Below are 16,624 nucleotides of genomic sequence, written 5' to 3'. Positions count from 1 at the left end.
ACCCACATCACACACACACACACACACACACACACACACACACAAACACGCACGGATCTGCCTCCCTCGTAGATTCTCGCTGTCAAGAACTGAATGGACATTGGATTCCACTGTATGTTATTACCCTTTTTTTTGTTTTTATTTTTATGTTTGCTTCCAGACGACAGAATGTGAACTGTTACTTTTCTGTTACACTGAAAAGAGTGTAGTAGCATAACTCCTTTTTTTAAAAACCACAGTCTCTTTCATATCCAAGACAAGAGAGGAGGAAGATTATTAGCACAGGTCGCTGTGGAGGCGGAGGAGGAAGAGAATGCTAATGAGGAAGGGAAAAGGGTAGTAAAAAGACAGGAGAGAACACTATGTTGCGGGGAAATGGAATGAGATGCAAGAGGGGTGAAAAGGAGCCAAGATTTAGACAGAGCTTTCAAAATAAATAAAAGTGTCAAATAAGGTGACAGTTTCCCTCTGGCCCTCTTCAAATGCACTTGAAAAAATTATAAGAAATTGTGACGAAAAATTAAAATACTATCCAGTATCACCAATGAAGTTAGCAAGAACAAAATATGTGTAATGAAGCAGACTGGCTTGTATTTGTAGATGAACAAAAACAAACATTTTAGTCATATTGCCACAAAATAATTAGGAACAAATAAACTACAAACACTTAGAGGACTAGAATGGACAGCTTCTTCTTTTGAAGGAACCATCTCAGCATCTGCCGTGAGTTATATAAGAAAGCAATAGAGAAATTAAATGTAGATGGTGAATCCATCTCTTCCAGAATACGAGCCCAGTGGCTTGCCGTGGTCTGCTATCCGAAGACTGGTTTGCTACAGTTCTCCACGTTAGCCTCCACTGAAGAAGCCTCTTCATCTCTACATAAATATTACATCCTGCATCCATTTGAACGTGCATTCTGTAGTCAGCCCTTGGTCTATCTCCACATTTTTCACTGCCCACACTTTGCTGTAGCACCATATTGATGAATTGCTACATGTCTCAGAAAAGCGCTACATGCCTCAGGAAAGCGTCATATCAACCGATCACCTATTGCACTCAAGTTGTATCATAACTGCTTTTCTCTTCAGTTCATCTCATCTACCCGTCTAATCTTCGGCATTCAGCTGCAGCACTACATATCAAAAGCTTCCATTGTCTTCTTGTCTGCATTGTTTATCGTCCACTTCTCATTTACATACAAGACTACATTCCAGACAAACACAGTTTTTTTCTGAAACCAGGTGTGTTTTATTCATGATTACAAAACACCACATTTTTCACCACCCTTTTGGCTACAAAACCCTATTTGTCAACGCAATCTCTGTTCAGTGCAGTGGCCTTACATCACCTTACCCGGAGGGCTTGTATGTCCGTATGGTACCACTCTACTGGTCGACGTCAGAGCCAATCAATAACCTTCCCATCATACAAGTACTGCTCCCCGTGGGGTGCAGACTTCATTGGGCCAAACAGATGCTCAATAGTTGCTCTTTATAGTTCTCTGTTAGGCGGCGAGTAAACCAGCGAGCACACACCTCTGATTACTCCAACTGGTGGACGAGTGTGTCAGAGACGTACCGTTGAGCAGTGAGGTGTTTGATTCTGAATCGTCGATCACCTCGAGTGTGAGCACGTTCCAACACTGCAGGAGTCACAGCTGCGTGCAGCCGGACGGCACGTGGGAGATCTGACAGGTTCGCACGACCTTGTTGCGATGATGAGAGATGCCCCGCCCAACGTCTCACCCTGACTGTCAGATCTCCGTAGACATTTTGCATGCGCCTATTAATTTCTTCGATACTCTGTTTTTTCGTCAAAATAAACTCAATGGTAGCTCTCTGGTTGGAACCACCTCCGTTTCAGACGCCATTTTGATGGATACACGTAGCGCCACCACCAACTGGAAGTTCATGAAACTATACTGGCCGAAGCGGAATGTTTCACGATATCCCACAACAAAATCCACATTTAAAAAAATGCAAAAATTGTGTTTTATTACTTATTGAACACCACCTGTATATCCAGAAAAATTGTGTAATGTCTAAATTTATGGCAACTGTTAACAAATTACTGTTTTTCAGGCATGCTTTTCTTGCCAATCTACGTTTTATTCCCCATCTACTGCGGCCATAGTCAGTTACAGCGCCTGACGAAGAAAGCAAAGCAACCAGAAGGGAAGGAGGCAACGAAATAAAACTTTACAGACTGAGAGACTATGTGGTGTTATTTCAGTGATAACAAAATCTAGCCAAATTTACAAAGAAACTGGCGGTATGAGCCTGCTTATCACTATTACATCGCATCCACTTGGCCTGGACGCAAGCTCTTATTCGGTTAGGAGCGGTGCTGTAACGCCGTTGTAACCTTTCCCAAGTCTAGTTGTCCTACGACTGTTGCAACTGGTCCTTGGTACACTGGACACTGGCACCATGACGTAGTTGACATCTGAGCTGCTACCACACATATTCTGTTGGGGACAGAACTAGGTCTTGGTGGTCACGAAGTACCTCAGAATCTCGCAGAAAATTCATTGGGACACACGTGAGCTGTGCACGTCACGCATTTATTCCATTTATTGTTTGTCACCTTCTATTAAGGTACCGCCATTTACTGGTGTCACTAGCTTCGTGCCTTACTTGCCCGTGAGCGGCAGCAGCAGCGCGTATCGATAAGTGCACTGTCGTACCATCTCTGAAGCCACCGATAGTACGTCCGGGTCGTCGTGTGTCTGGCAGTCAGATGGAGACGGACCAGCAGTGCAGTCGGGATGTGGCAGCAGTGAAGTCGGGGACAGAGCGCCGCTGAGGTGCGATCAGCCACTGCTCACCGACCGCTGGCGACACACATGAACTGTCCGACGGAGGGAGATTGGAGCGGGACGACCATTGGTTGGTTGTTCGCTTAGTCGTCTCATCGGCCGACGATATCTGGTCCTTTCACCGTTTCCGGGTCTGGGGAGTTCGTCGGTTGGCGTGGAGAAGAGGAAGTCTCCGGGCACATGTCTGGGTGGGACCGTTGGCGGCCTCCACGCGCAGTCAGAGTGTTTGGTGCTGTTCCTATTGCTATGAGGTCTGCGGCTCACTGATCCCGGACACGAAAGTTGGGTTTTTACTTCATCTATCCCGGACACGAAGTTGAGTTTTTACTTAATCTACCAGCCAGCCCCAACTGTTCACATTGTGTCGTTTGAATTACTGAATGTACTGCCCTTTCTTGTTTGTTCTTGTTGTTTGTACTTGTATGACTTCTAGCCGATTTTTAGATTAAGGTTGTTTTGCCCTTAAGGCGTCAGATGGTTTGGGACTTAAGCCTAATTTAAGAACTGTTTTACATAAAGCGTTTGGCATTTGCAAAATTAATGTCATTGACTCTTAATTGTTGGTCTTTCAGCCGATTTTGAATTCAAGCGTCAGATTCTTTGGACCTTCAGCCAAATTAAGGAATTCTTTTAAGGTAAGGCTGTGCCTTTTAAATTTTTGATTTTGGCAGAGTTTTAAGTTATTGGCTTTCAGCCGTTTTTAAATGAAAGTGGTCTTGCCCTTCAGGCATGAGATTGTACGGCGCATTCAGCCGCTAATGAAGTTCCTAAACCAAATCTCTGATTTTTTAAATTCTTAATGTTTGATCAAATAAAAGGTTGTATGTTCGAGTGTAACTGACAGCTGCTTATTTTGGCCCCTTTCCACAATATAAGCCACCTGTCCTATCCTGCGGGTTTAGCAAGGCGTCTCAACATGTCTTATGTGGATGAGCACTGTCCTGTTGAAAAATGGCACGATGATACTGTCGCACTAGAGGTAGGAGATGGGGACGCATGATTTCTGCGATGTACATGTGCACCGTCAGAGTTGTCTCAGTCGCTATTGACCGTGATCTGATGTCACAACCGATGGCTCCCTACACCCTGACGCCAGGCCTAGTACCATTGTGCCCCTACAAGAGTGGGACCTGTAACCAGATCGCCGCCATACTCACCGACAATGATTGGTTGGTCGGTTTAGGGGAAAGAACCAAAAAGCAAGATCATAGGTCTCGTGGGATTAGGGAAGGATGGGGAAGGAAGTAGGCCGTGCCCTTTCAAAAGAACCATCTCAGTACTTATCTAAAGCGATTTTGGAAAATCAAGGAAAACCTAAATCCGTATTGAATCGTCTCCCCCCGAATGCGAGCCCAGTGTGTTAACCACCGTGCCACCTCGTCCAGTGCTGACAATGGTCATTCAGGGTAATGCAGTAGTGCGATTCATTGCTGTACACAGTGCAGCGCCACTGATCACCGGTTCATGCTTCCCAGTCCTAGCACTACTCCAAACATTGTGGTGTTGATGGCAGCTTACCCATGGATCGCTAGTTCTCTCGTCCAGCTGCTGCTAGTCTCTGACCAATGCTGTGGTATGACACAGAATGTTGCATGGTGTCCATTATTTGTTCTCGGATGACAGGTGCAAATGTGAAGGCTTAAAATGTGATGAGTATACAATACTGTACCCACCCCACCTGGATATTCGCCCCTCCCGCCTACTATAAGTCCCTTCAAATCCTTGAATGCCATGCACTCTGCCTCACCTATAGCATCCATCTCCCATCGCCCATGCGGTCCTTTAAAACCTGATTCTTTTCCTGCACCTCCTCCTTTTCCCCAAACAGATACGGATTCTTTACACCTCTCACAAGCTTATCCTCCCCAACCGCTTGTCTCTCCCATCCTCTCCCACCACAAACCACTGCCGTGCCTGTACTCTTGCTTCGCACCTGCTCTCCATCTTCACACTCTCCACACCCTTGCGTGCAGAGGCTTCTGCCAACTCCTCCTTCTGGATGATCTCTTCGTTCCCTCCATATACCCCTCCTATCAGATCTAATCCCCCTTTCTTTTCCTTCCCCTTTTCCTCCAGGGCTTCCTCCCACCTTCCTTTCTCCCTTCCCCCCCTCTCTCGCAGTTCTCCCCCTTCCTCCTCCCCCCCCCCCAGGCTTCCACACCTCACCCTGCCCTCTCCCTTCTCCTCACCTTTCTTTTCTCCCATGTGATTCTCCCCCTCTCCTTTTCCCCTTCCCATCTCCTGCACCCAATGGCAGGCCACCCATCTCCTCGGGGGTGTTCAGGGCGCCGAAGATCACCACCAGTGTGCTACAGTGTTCGCTTCGCCAGTGCGTCAGTGTTCCTCCTCAGTGTGCTCCGTCGTTGACGTGTGAAACTGTTTGTCTACGTTTGTGTGCATTGCTGAACTTATTTGTTTCTCCAGCGCCTTCCACGGTGCCTTCATGTCATTTCTTATGTATGGTATGTCTTTTGTTTTTACCATCCATGTATGTCTGTTTTTCTGTGGCCGAAGAGCGGTGTAGATAGGCTGCTGCCAGCCTACTTTTTGTAAGGTGTTAAAATAACACTAAAGAAAAAAAACGCGGCTATCCTCTCTTTTCATGGTCAGACGTGCAGCTCTCACGAGTTCATTCCTTGTCATGTGACGTGATTATGTGAAAGGGTTTTTATTTGTAAAGCAAAATATGCCCCACAAATCCAGATATTGCACGATTCGACCAACCAGTCAAATGGTGACCCACGTCAATTTCAAACTCTGTGTGGCGCTGATAATACTTTGTGACAAGTATGCCGTAAGAGAGGAATAAGGCACATCTCCATGTTCTTCATAGTCATCAATAAATGGCGCTGTTCGCGTGTTTCACGTACACTACCAGCACTAAACAGGAACAACAATAATGCACTCTGGTGGCTGTTCTACCTGTCGCAGAGCACTGTAACTCTAATGAGTCAAATATCCACCGATGGAGTGTACGCGTATGAAGTTACATTCACATGCGTCCATGTCGTCTAGATGCTTCACTTTGTTTGTCAGGCAGTCTATTTTGCTGCCAAAATAGCAAAACACATCTATTACTTTTTAGTGTCTCATTTCATTATCCAGTTCCCCATGCGTCATCCGCTTTTATTATGCAGTCTCGTTTAAATTTTTTGGTTGCTCATCTTGTAACTTTAAAACGCTTCTCTTTCCGTTCAACTGCTCTACAAAATCCTTTTTCATCTATAACAGAAATATAACGTCTTCGGAAAAACACAAATTGTTAATTCCTTCTCTCTGAACTCCAATTACTTTTCCTAATTTCTGTACTGAATAACAAATGTCATACAAGCCTGTCTCACTCCCTTATCAACCACTGCTTCCCTCTCATACCCTTCGACTCTTTTAACTGCATGCAATTTTCTGCTTAAGTTGTAGATAACCCTTCACGCTCTGTACTTTATCTCCAATAATTTCAAAGTTTCAAAGTGTATTCTAATCACCCCTGTCAAAAAAATTACCCTGCATACGCTGCAGAAGATGTCCCATTGCTATGGACTGGAAAATTTTGCGATAGCGATAACGCGAAAAAATACACGAAATTAGAGGTTTTTAGCGAAATAACGGAAAATCGGAAATTTCTATAAGATATCGCGAAGTTGAAATTTTGTCGTACAAAAATTTTATAAATCTCAAAACAGCAGATAGTTATCAAATGTTAAAACTGCATTTTAACTCCTGATGTTCTCATCGCCGAGGTTCAGGTAAAATTTTAAAATGACATTTAATTTCCCACGTAACTAATTTTGATGAGATGATGAAAATAGCACCCGAAATGGCAAAAAAAACAACGATTTTGACAAAGCAGGTAATTTCTCAAAAATAGCAATAAATTTTTAAAAAATAACACAAATTCGACACAAAATCCACTGAATTTTGCAAAAAAAAAAACACCGAGATTCGAGACTGAATAAAAAAACCAAAATCGATAAAAATTATCATCGAGTTCGTCAAAAAATAACCCAGAATTTGGCAAAATATAACACACAAATTGTCATAAAAATTACGTAGAATTTGGTAGGAAAATAACACCGAGTTTGGCAACGAATAACACTGCACTCGGCAAAAAATAACAACGAATTTGTTAAAAATATAAGGTGAATATGGCATTATATGTCAGGAATTAGGAAAAAATACATCGACTCTGCCAAAATTTGTCAGGATTGGAAAAGCAACAGGGTGCACTTTGGCAAAAAAATGATCCCTCATGTGGTAAAACACTACTAAATGAAAAAAATTATAAGTAATATGCCAAAAATTACAAGTAATTTGGCAAAAATAACAACGAAAATTTGGAAAAAATAACACAAAATTTGGGCTAAAATGTAGCAATTTATTCCTGTCTCTGCTTCCGAGAGTGGTATGTTGTTGTTGTTGTGCTCTTCAGTCCTGAGACTGGTTTGATGCAGCTCTCCATGCTACTCTATCCTGTGCAAGCTTCTTCATCTCCCAGTACTCACTGCAACCTGCATCCTTCGGCATACATTTTTTAAATTTGAAAGGTGAAGCGAGTATGGTGATTTTTGGGCGCCATTTATGTTACAGCAAGCTGACGCAAAATATCTCACGTACTCGACGAACGGCCATACAGTGAAACGGGACGGCTTACCCGGCGTAGGACGCCATGGGCCGCAGGAAGGGCGGCCCGTCCTCCAGCGCCGCCACGGCCGTCTCCTGGTAGGTGAGGCTCGGCTCGCGACGCCGCTTGCTCAGCTCGTAACGCGCCCGCACCAGCATGTGCATCGAGTAGGTGCACATCACGCCGACAAAAAGCGTGCCGATCACGCCCATGATGTACCCAGAGTGCATGAAGGCGTTCGGCACCGCCATGATGCCCGTGCCTAAGCTGCCTTTGAACATGTGCACCAGTGCCGCCAAGTACCTGCAAAGATATCAGGATTCAAAAATGGTTGTACGTGACGGGTGTAAGTACAGATATTTCTATTGGCGACTGAGGACGCTGTACTGAACAACATTACGTCAGTATTTATGTCATTTACAGACTAATAATAATTAGAGCTGCTATGTTTTTTAGATTGGATAGCTCCTCCAAGTATATTTCCCGAGACTAAGCCATTAATGTTTATTTTCCCCTGAGCAGCAAGTGTGGACACTTGGACGCAAAATGCTTAGTCTGTATTGAGAAGGGTAGTCCATTTAGTGGTGCAGTTACGACCAAGCAGAAAACATGAAATTATCTGACGTGTTTGCGGGAAGACTGTTACACTACTGGCCATTAAAATTGCTACACCAAGAAGAAATGAAGATGAGAAACGGGTATTCATTGGACAAATATATTATACTAGAACTGACATGTGATTACATTTTCACGCAATTTGAGTGCATAGATCCCGAAAAATCAGTATCCAGAACAACCACCTCTGGCCGTAATAACATCCTCGATACGCCTGGGCATTGAGTCAAACAGAGCTTGGATGGCGTGTACAGGTACAGTTGCCCATGCAGCTTCAACACGATACGACAGTACATCAGTAGTAGTGGCTGGCGTATTGTGACGAGCCAGTTGCTCGGCCACCATTGACCAGACGTTTTCGACTGGTGAGAGATCTGGAGAATGTGCTGGCCAGGGCAGCAGTCGAACATTTTCTGTATCCAGAAAGGCCCGCACAGAACGTGTAACATGCGGTCGTGCATTATCCTACTGAAATGTAGGGTTTCGTAGGGATCGAATGAAGGGTAGAGCCACGGGTGGTACCACACCTGAAATGTAACATCCACTGTTCAAAGTGACGTCAGTGCGAACAAGAGGTAACCGAGACGTGTAACCGATGGCAGCCCATACCATCACGCCGGGTGATATGCCAGTATGGCGATGACGAATACACGCTTCTAATGTGCGTTCACCGCGATATCGCCAAACAGGGATGCGATCATCATGATGCTGTGACCAGAACCTGGACTCATCCAAAATATGACGTTTTGCCATTCGTGCATCCAGGTTCGTCGTTGAGTACACCATCGGAGGCGCTCCTGTCTGTGATGCAGCGTCAAGGGTAACCGCAGCCATGGTCTCCATGCTGCTGCAAACGTCGTCGTCGAACTGTTCATGCAGATGGTTGTTGTCTTGCAAACTTCCCCATCTCTTGACTTAGGAATCGGGATGTGGCTGCATGAACTGTTACAGCTATGCGTATAAGATGCCTGTCAACTCGACTGCTAGTGATAAGAGGCTGTTGGGATCCAGCACGGAGTTCCGTATTACCCTCCTGAACCCACCCATTCCATATTCCGCGAACAGTCATTGAACCTCGACCAACGAGAGCAGCAATGTTGCGATACGATAAACCGGAATCGCGATAGGCTACAATACGACCTTTATCAAAGTCGGAAACGTGATGGTACGCATTTCTCCTCCTTACACGAGGCATTACAACAACGTTTCACCAGGCAACGCCGGTCAACTGCTGTTTATGTATGAGAAATACGTTGGAAACTTTCCTCGTGTCAGAACGTTGTAGCCGTCGCCACCGGTGCCAACCTTTTGTGAATGCTCTTGAAAGCTAATGATTTGCATATCACATCATCTTCTTCCTGTCGGTTAAATTTCGGGCCTATAGCACGTCAATTTCGTGGTGTAATTTCGTGGTGTAGCAGTTTTAATGGCCAGTAGTGTAGATATAGAGAAAAAAGAACCTACACACTGATGTGTGTCCATATTAACGTACCACATTAAAAACTAGCTGCACTTATACATATTGGTGTTTTGGCTTTAAAGAGCGCAGTTGGACTAAACTACGTGGCCAATTCGTTTTGCTGCCTTACTTGCTGCCCAAACTTCCCTCATTCGCTCGCTGTGTTTCTCCTTTCGGTCCTCTGTCCATGCTACTTGTCAGCTTCGTGTCTTCGGCCTCATCTTGATTGCCTTTTTGGTTACCCATATTTCTTTCACCTTCCGGCTGTGATCTTGCTTGCGTTCTTCGGTCCATTTCACGCCTGTTCGTTTATCACAGTTTATCTCGTGTAGTTTGCTTTTCTTAATGATGATTCTGAATTTTATTCTGTCGTTTATTGTGTCTACTGTTATGTTCAGTTGGCTCAGGTTGTTTTTTACCTCTGCCACCCATTTGTTGTTTCTAGTGGTTACCCAGTCGAAGATCTGTTTGGTCAGTCTGTGTGATGGCATTCTGTGTAGGTGTCCATAGAATTGTAGTCTGCGTTTTGTAATCTTTTCTGTGATTGTCTCCGTATATTTGTATAGTTCCTCTGTAGGTTTCTTGATCCATATTCCATTGTTGTTAGTTGCGCCAAATATTTTCCTAAGTATTTTCTGTTCTACTTTTTCTAGTTGTCTGATACGTGTATGCCCTAGGATTAGTGTGGTCTCTGGTGCATATTCGTGCCTAGGCAAGCACCTCCGTGTCGTAGTGGAGTAATTTGGCTTTTTGTGAGATATACTTCTTCTTGTAATGATTCCACACTACTTTGTATGCCTTCTTCAGTTTAGTTTTTCTTTCTTCGTTTTAGTCTCTGTTATGTCCACTCATTTGTAGTGTTTCACCAAGGTATTTGAAGTTTGCCGTTTTGTAAATCGTGCCGTACTTTCTGTTCAGAGATGAGAGTGTCTTTGTGCTCAGAAACAGTGTCATTTCGTAAGAGATCTGTAGTCCAGATTTGGAAGCGATTTCATGTAGTTTTTCAATAGCGTCTTTTGTTTCGTTTATACCTTTCGTGAATATCGCCAAATCGTCTGCAAAAGCCAGGCATTTAATCTGCAGGTTTCCTAGGGTTATCCCCTGTTGCGATGTTTCCCATTCTTTTATTACCTTATCTAACACTAGATTGAAAAGGAGAGGTGAGAGGCCATCGCCTTGTCGGACAGCTGTGCGAATTTCAAAGGGCTCTGATAGTTCCCCACAGAACTTTACTTTGGAGGTCGTGTTGGTCAAGGTTCGCTCTATGATAGTCCGTGTTTTGTTGTCTACTTTGTATTCTGCAAGAATTTTGAAGAGAGTTTTCCGGTCGATAGAGTCATAAGCCTTTTTGAAGTCGACAAAGGTAATGATCAGGTTCCGTTTGTGTTGGAAAATCATTTTCAGGTTCCAAATTTGTTCCGCACAAGACCGCCCTTTCGGAAGCCTGCTTGGTATTCCCCAAGCAAGTGGTCGGTCTGGCATTCTAGTCTGTTTAGTAAAGCTTTAGAGAGGATCTTGTATGTGACCGGTAGTAGGGATATTCCTCTGTAGTTGTTCGGATCAGTCTTGTCACCTTTTTTGTGTAGTGGGTGTGTCAGGGCAGTTTCCAGTCGTCCGGAATTTTCATGGTCTTCCAGATATCTTCCAAGATCCTGTGGATGTCTTTGGTGAGTTCTGGGTCTTGTAACGTCCAGATTTGTATTGATACCGTCTTCTGATGGTGCTCTACGATTCTTGAGTGACTTGATTATTTCTTTAACTTCTTCTAGAGTTGAAAGTTCACTTCCTGGATTGTACGTGCTCGTTTCTGTCGTAATGACTTCCATAGGGGGGTCCGTGTTGAGGAGTTCTTCAAATTATTTTGCCAGAATGTCATAACTGTTTTTGGTATTGGTTACTACGGTTCCATCCGGTCATCTGAAGCCTAAGTTGGATGGTTGATATCCAGTCATATTTTCTCTGAACGTTCTGTAGAAGTTTCTTGTATTGTTCTTCGTGAAATCCGATTCGATCTCCGTCAGTTGCCTTTTATCATACTGTCGTTTTTCACTGCGAATGATATTGCTTGATTGTTTCTGTGTTTTCAGGAATTTCATCCATTCCCTTGGGATTTATGGCTAATAAATGTTTTTCCATGCACTGATTAGTTGGTCAACAGCTTGGTCACATGTGTGGTTCCACCAATGGTGTTTCCTCGTACGTGGTGCTTGTGCTAGTTCCATGATCTCTCGGTCTCTTCCTGAAAGTTGTGTCCAGTCCGTCGTTTTCTCCATTTTATTTTTGTATAAAGGGTGATCCACTGATCGTGACTGGGCGAAATATCTCACAAAATAAGCGTCAAACGAAAAAACTACAAAGAATGAAACGTGTTTAGCTTGAAGGGGGAAACCAGATGGCGCTATGGTTGACCTGCTAGATGGCGCTGCCATAGGTCAAACGGCTTTTTTTAAGTAGGAACCCACATTTTTGTTACATATTCGTGTAGTACGTAAAGAAATATGAATGTTTTATTTGGACCACTTTTTTCGCGTTGTGATAGATGGCGCTGTAATAGCCACAAACAAATACCCTCCGCCACACACCGTTAGGTGGCTTGCGGAGTATGAATGTAGATGTAGATAGATGGCTCACAGTTTTAGACGAACAGTTGGCAACAGGTAAGTTTTTAAATTAAAATACAGAACGTAGGTACGTTTGAACATTTTATTTCGGCTTTTCCAATGTGATACATGTACCTTTGTGAACTTACCATTTCTGAGAACCCATGCTGTTACAGCGTGATTACCTGTAAATGCCACATTAATGAAAATACCACATAATGATGTGCGTCAACCTCAATGCATTTGGCAATACGTGTTACGACATTCCTCTGAACAGCGAGTAGTTTGCCTTCCGCAATGTTCGCACATGCTTTGACAATGCGCTGACGCATTTTGTTTGGCGCTGTCGGCGGATCACGATACCAAATATCCTTCAACTTTCCCCACAGAAAGAAATCCGGGGACGTCAGATCCGGGGAACGTGCGGGCCATGGTATGGTGCTTCGACGACCAATCCACCTATCATGAAATATGCTATTCCATACCGCTTCAACCGCACGCGAGCTATGTGCCCGACATCCACCATATTGGAAGTACATCGACATTTTGTCATGCAGTGCAAAATCTTGTAGTAACATCGGTAGACCATTACGTAGGAAATCAGCATACATTGCACCATTTAGATTGCCATCGATAAAGTAGGGTTCAATTATGGTTCACCCGATAATGCCGCACCATACATTAATCCGCCAAGGTCGCTGATGTTCCACTTGTCGCAGCCAATGTGAAATTTCCGTTGCCCAATAGTGCATATTATGCCGGTTTGCGTTACCGCTGTTGGTGAATGACGCTTCGTCGCTAAACAGAACGCGTGCAAAAATCTGTTATCGTCTTGTAATTTCTCTCGTCGCCATGCAATTCCTAGTGCATAGAAATATGGTACGGGTGCAATCGATGTTGACGTAGCATTCTCAACACCAACGTTTTTGAGATTCCCGATTCTCGCGCAGTTTGTGTGCTACTGATGTGCATATTAGCCGCGACAGCAGCTAAAACACCTACTTGGGCATCATCATTTGTTGCAGGTCGTGGTTGACGTTTCACATGTGGCTGAACACTTTCTGTTTCCTTAAATAACGTAACTATCCGGCGAACGGTCCGGACACTTGGATGATGTCGTCTAGGATACCGAGCAGCATACATAGCACATTCCCGTTGGGCATTTTGATCACAATAGCCATACATCAACACGATATCGACCTTTTCTGCAATTGGTAAACGGTCCATTTTAACATGGGTAAGGTATTAGGAAGCAAATACTGTCCGCACTGGCGGAATGTTACGTTATACCACGTACTTATACGTTGTGACTATTACAGCGCCATCTATCACAAAGCGAAAAAAGTGGTCCAACTAAAACATTCATATTTCTTTACGTACTACACGAATATGTAATAAATAATAGGGGTTCCTATTTCAAAAAATGCAGTTGATATACGTTTGACCTGTGGCAGCGCCATCTTGCGGGCCAACCAAGCGCCATCTGGTTTCCCCCTTCAAGGTAGACGAGTTTCGTTCTTTGTAGTTTTTTCGTTTGATGCTTATTTCGTGAGGTATTTGGCCCGGTCACTATCAATGGACCACCCTGTATAAATATATATTGAAGCGAAATTCGCGCACTCGGGCTTCGCAGCGCTACTCCTCACATACTAGCGATAAAAAAATGTCTGCCACAAAATTTTGTCCGGCGAGTACTTCCGGCAGACGAAGGACGTTAAAGAGTGGCAATCTGGCAACACTGTAATCACATCCATGAAAACTGCCTCTATCCGCACACGTTATTTGCTTTTTTTTATATAGGTGGTGCAGTGGATAGAGTTTTGGATGGTCGAGGGTTCAATCCTGGGGAATGGCGCATATTTTTTATTTGCTAATTTCATTCTGACTTTTCATAATGTAATATACACCATTTTTAGGTCACATGTATCCTAAACTTGCAACATTTTGTAACGCTGAACTTAACAAATGCGTGGTTAGACAAATAATAAATAGACAGTTGAAACAAACGACCTGTCATGGGACAGAATAACTATAAATACAATCCCAATTTCGAGATGCTAAAGATGGTAGCACAGTACAACAACACAAAGTCTACTTGTCATTTATATTACAAGCAATATGAGCGCTCAGATGTAGCACATTAGCAACCACTGAAAATAATAATGTCCATATTAATGACCGCATGACCTTCATAACAGATTATGTTGCCCTCAGAATAACAGATGTTCTACATTGCGCAACCTATCATTCAGCTCTGGACCTTTCACAGCAAAGCTGTGTCCACAATAATAATAATAATAATAATAATGCATTAAGATACGTACCAAAGAGCATGCAGTTACCTGACTCAATGTCGAAAGGCATAATTAGTGGGACCATGGTGATAACACATACCAACAGTAACCGAGTTTCGATATTATTCGCAAAGCGCGTTGCTAGTCCTACTGGTAACGTAAGGCCCTAAGGAAAAGTCATGGGCCTGAAAGAGGAAAAAATAATTGTTGGTACTAATTTATGGGACCTTTGTAGGAGGGTACAAAGAAAACAGGTTTCGCATCTAGTAGATGAAGTGCTGCGAATAACTTCACGCCCACGATGTGGAAAGGCCTCCTTTCGGATCGGATCGATCTTCCATTTCTACTATTGTAGTACGTCAGTGCAGATGTTTTGTAGAGGACTCGCTGCAATCGCTGCTGACGATTAAGATGCCAGATACCGTACCATCCGGATTACATTTACCAATTAAAAAAAACGTATGTCTTAACACAGGATCGAACCATTAGCCCCCTGCATGCCAACTCTATCCACTGCACTAACTGTACAGTACGATAGCTATGTGCTGATAGAGATGGTTACCATACATGTGGTTACAGTGTTGCCAGATTGCCACTCTTTAACGTTCTTTTTTTCCGAATGTAGTCGCCGAACGAAATTTTGAGACAGACATTTTTTTATCTCTGGTATGTGAGGAGTCGCGCTTCGAAGCCCGAGTGCGCGAATTTCGCTTCACCCTATATACATCTTAGTACGTAACCACTTCAGTGTGCTGTTTTTTCTTTGTTTCCAGCAAACACGTCAGATAAATTGCTACCTGATGTATTCTGTATGGTCGTAACTGCCCCATTAAGTTGCCTACACCTGTCAGGATAGACTGCCCACTTTGCGTCCAAGCGTCCCTACTTCAACGACCGAGATGCTGTCCATGGGAAAATAAGCATTAACGATTCCTCTTGTCACATGTACTTGAAGACTCGAAGGTACTAACCAAACTAAAACATACTCCTCCTATTAGCTAAAATTATTAGTCTGCCAGTGACATAAATAGTCATGTTGTTCAGTAAACTGACCACAATCAATAATAAAAATATCTGCACTTACACCCTCTATATATATCTAGGGTGTCGTAGCAAACTTGCCACATTTTCGATATAAAACAAAATTTAAAAAATGAAATTGGAAATAGGTGAGCCTATGTCAGGAGCTCACATAATGATCAGGTATTCACAATCGCTACAAGTAAGCGACCATCACATTCAACAATAATTTACATTGTTTTAATGGTCGCTGTTTTTTTTTCCTTCCAAAATGAAAATTAGAGGTACATTTAGTGATGTCTGACTTGGTTTCACTGCTCTACACTTTATACCTTCCGGAATACTAAGATTTTAAATAACGCAAACGGTAGCATAATGCGGGTTGCATACTGTAGGCAACCAGACACAAATTGTGACACCGTTTCCATCCTAAAAGGTTTACGTGTTTCAGAAGGTATGAGGTTTAAAACAGTGAAAGCAGGTCTTCCGTGAATAACTGCATCTTTAGTTTTCATTTTCGTAGGAAAAAAAAAATACAAGGGATTCAAGTCGGATGAATGGATAGACCATATTACCGGACAACCTCGACCAATCCACCGCTCACGAACCGTTGCGCTGAGGCAGTGTCGCAAGATCCGTAGAAAATGGGGTGGCGCCCCGTTGTGCATAAGACACAGCCGTGTTCATGAGAGAGTAGCGTTCTCCAATAGTACTGGTAATTAATAGCGCAGAAATCGGTGACAGACAGCACCGGTTAATCTGTTTGGCGAAGTGTATGGTCCTCTAAATTAGTCACCGATACTTCATACCCTCACAATAATACCGAAGTGATTCTGTACTTTACTTCCATTATTCCTCTAGGACTTGGGTCTGCCCTGAAGTGTGTATTTTGGTAATTTACTACGCCATCTCTTGCGAATTCTGCCTCATCTGTAAAAGAAAGGCACGCTGTGAACTGCGGATCTTCAACGGCTCATATCCCCACAGGTGTTGACTTCCGGACGTATCATTAGAACTTTTCTTTCAACTCTCTGTCTCTCTAAATTCGTATACTGGGCGGCCCATGAATTGCAGTCAGGTACATTTTTTCTGTTGTTTCAGGAGATATTAGCAAATTCGATTTTGCAATGTCGCCAGAGTGCGTCCATTTGTGTCCCGTCGCAAACGAAATGATTTTAAACAGGTATTTTGCGTACC

The 16,624-nt window shown here is 43.5% G+C and overlaps 1 protein-coding gene across 3 annotated transcripts in view; it reads right to left on the bottom strand.

The window, feature by feature from the left end:
• LOC126268195 (proton-coupled amino acid transporter-like protein CG1139) overlaps positions 1-16,624 on the bottom strand; it is a 158,166-nt gene that overhangs the window by 59,598 nt on the left and 81,944 nt on the right. For all 3 annotated transcript variants that reach the window (XR_007549111.1, XM_049973811.1, XM_049973812.1), the window contains exon 5: positions 7,470-7,742. Coding sequence is in view for 2 of the 3 variants with exons in the window: in XM_049973811.1 (XP_049829768.1) it covers positions 7,470-7,742 (273 nt within the window). In the remaining variant the exon portion in view is untranslated. The remainder of the gene's footprint in view (positions 1-7,469; positions 7,743-16,624) is intronic.

The sequence above is a fragment of the Schistocerca gregaria genome, chromosome 4 (assembly GCF_023897955.1).
Source record: "Schistocerca gregaria isolate iqSchGreg1 chromosome 4, iqSchGreg1.2, whole genome shotgun sequence".
Taxonomy (NCBI): domain Eukaryota; kingdom Metazoa; phylum Arthropoda; class Insecta; order Orthoptera; family Acrididae; genus Schistocerca; species Schistocerca gregaria.
The sequence above is the reverse complement of the archived record's forward strand: the minus strand, read 5'-3'. Positions and strand labels throughout refer to the sequence as shown.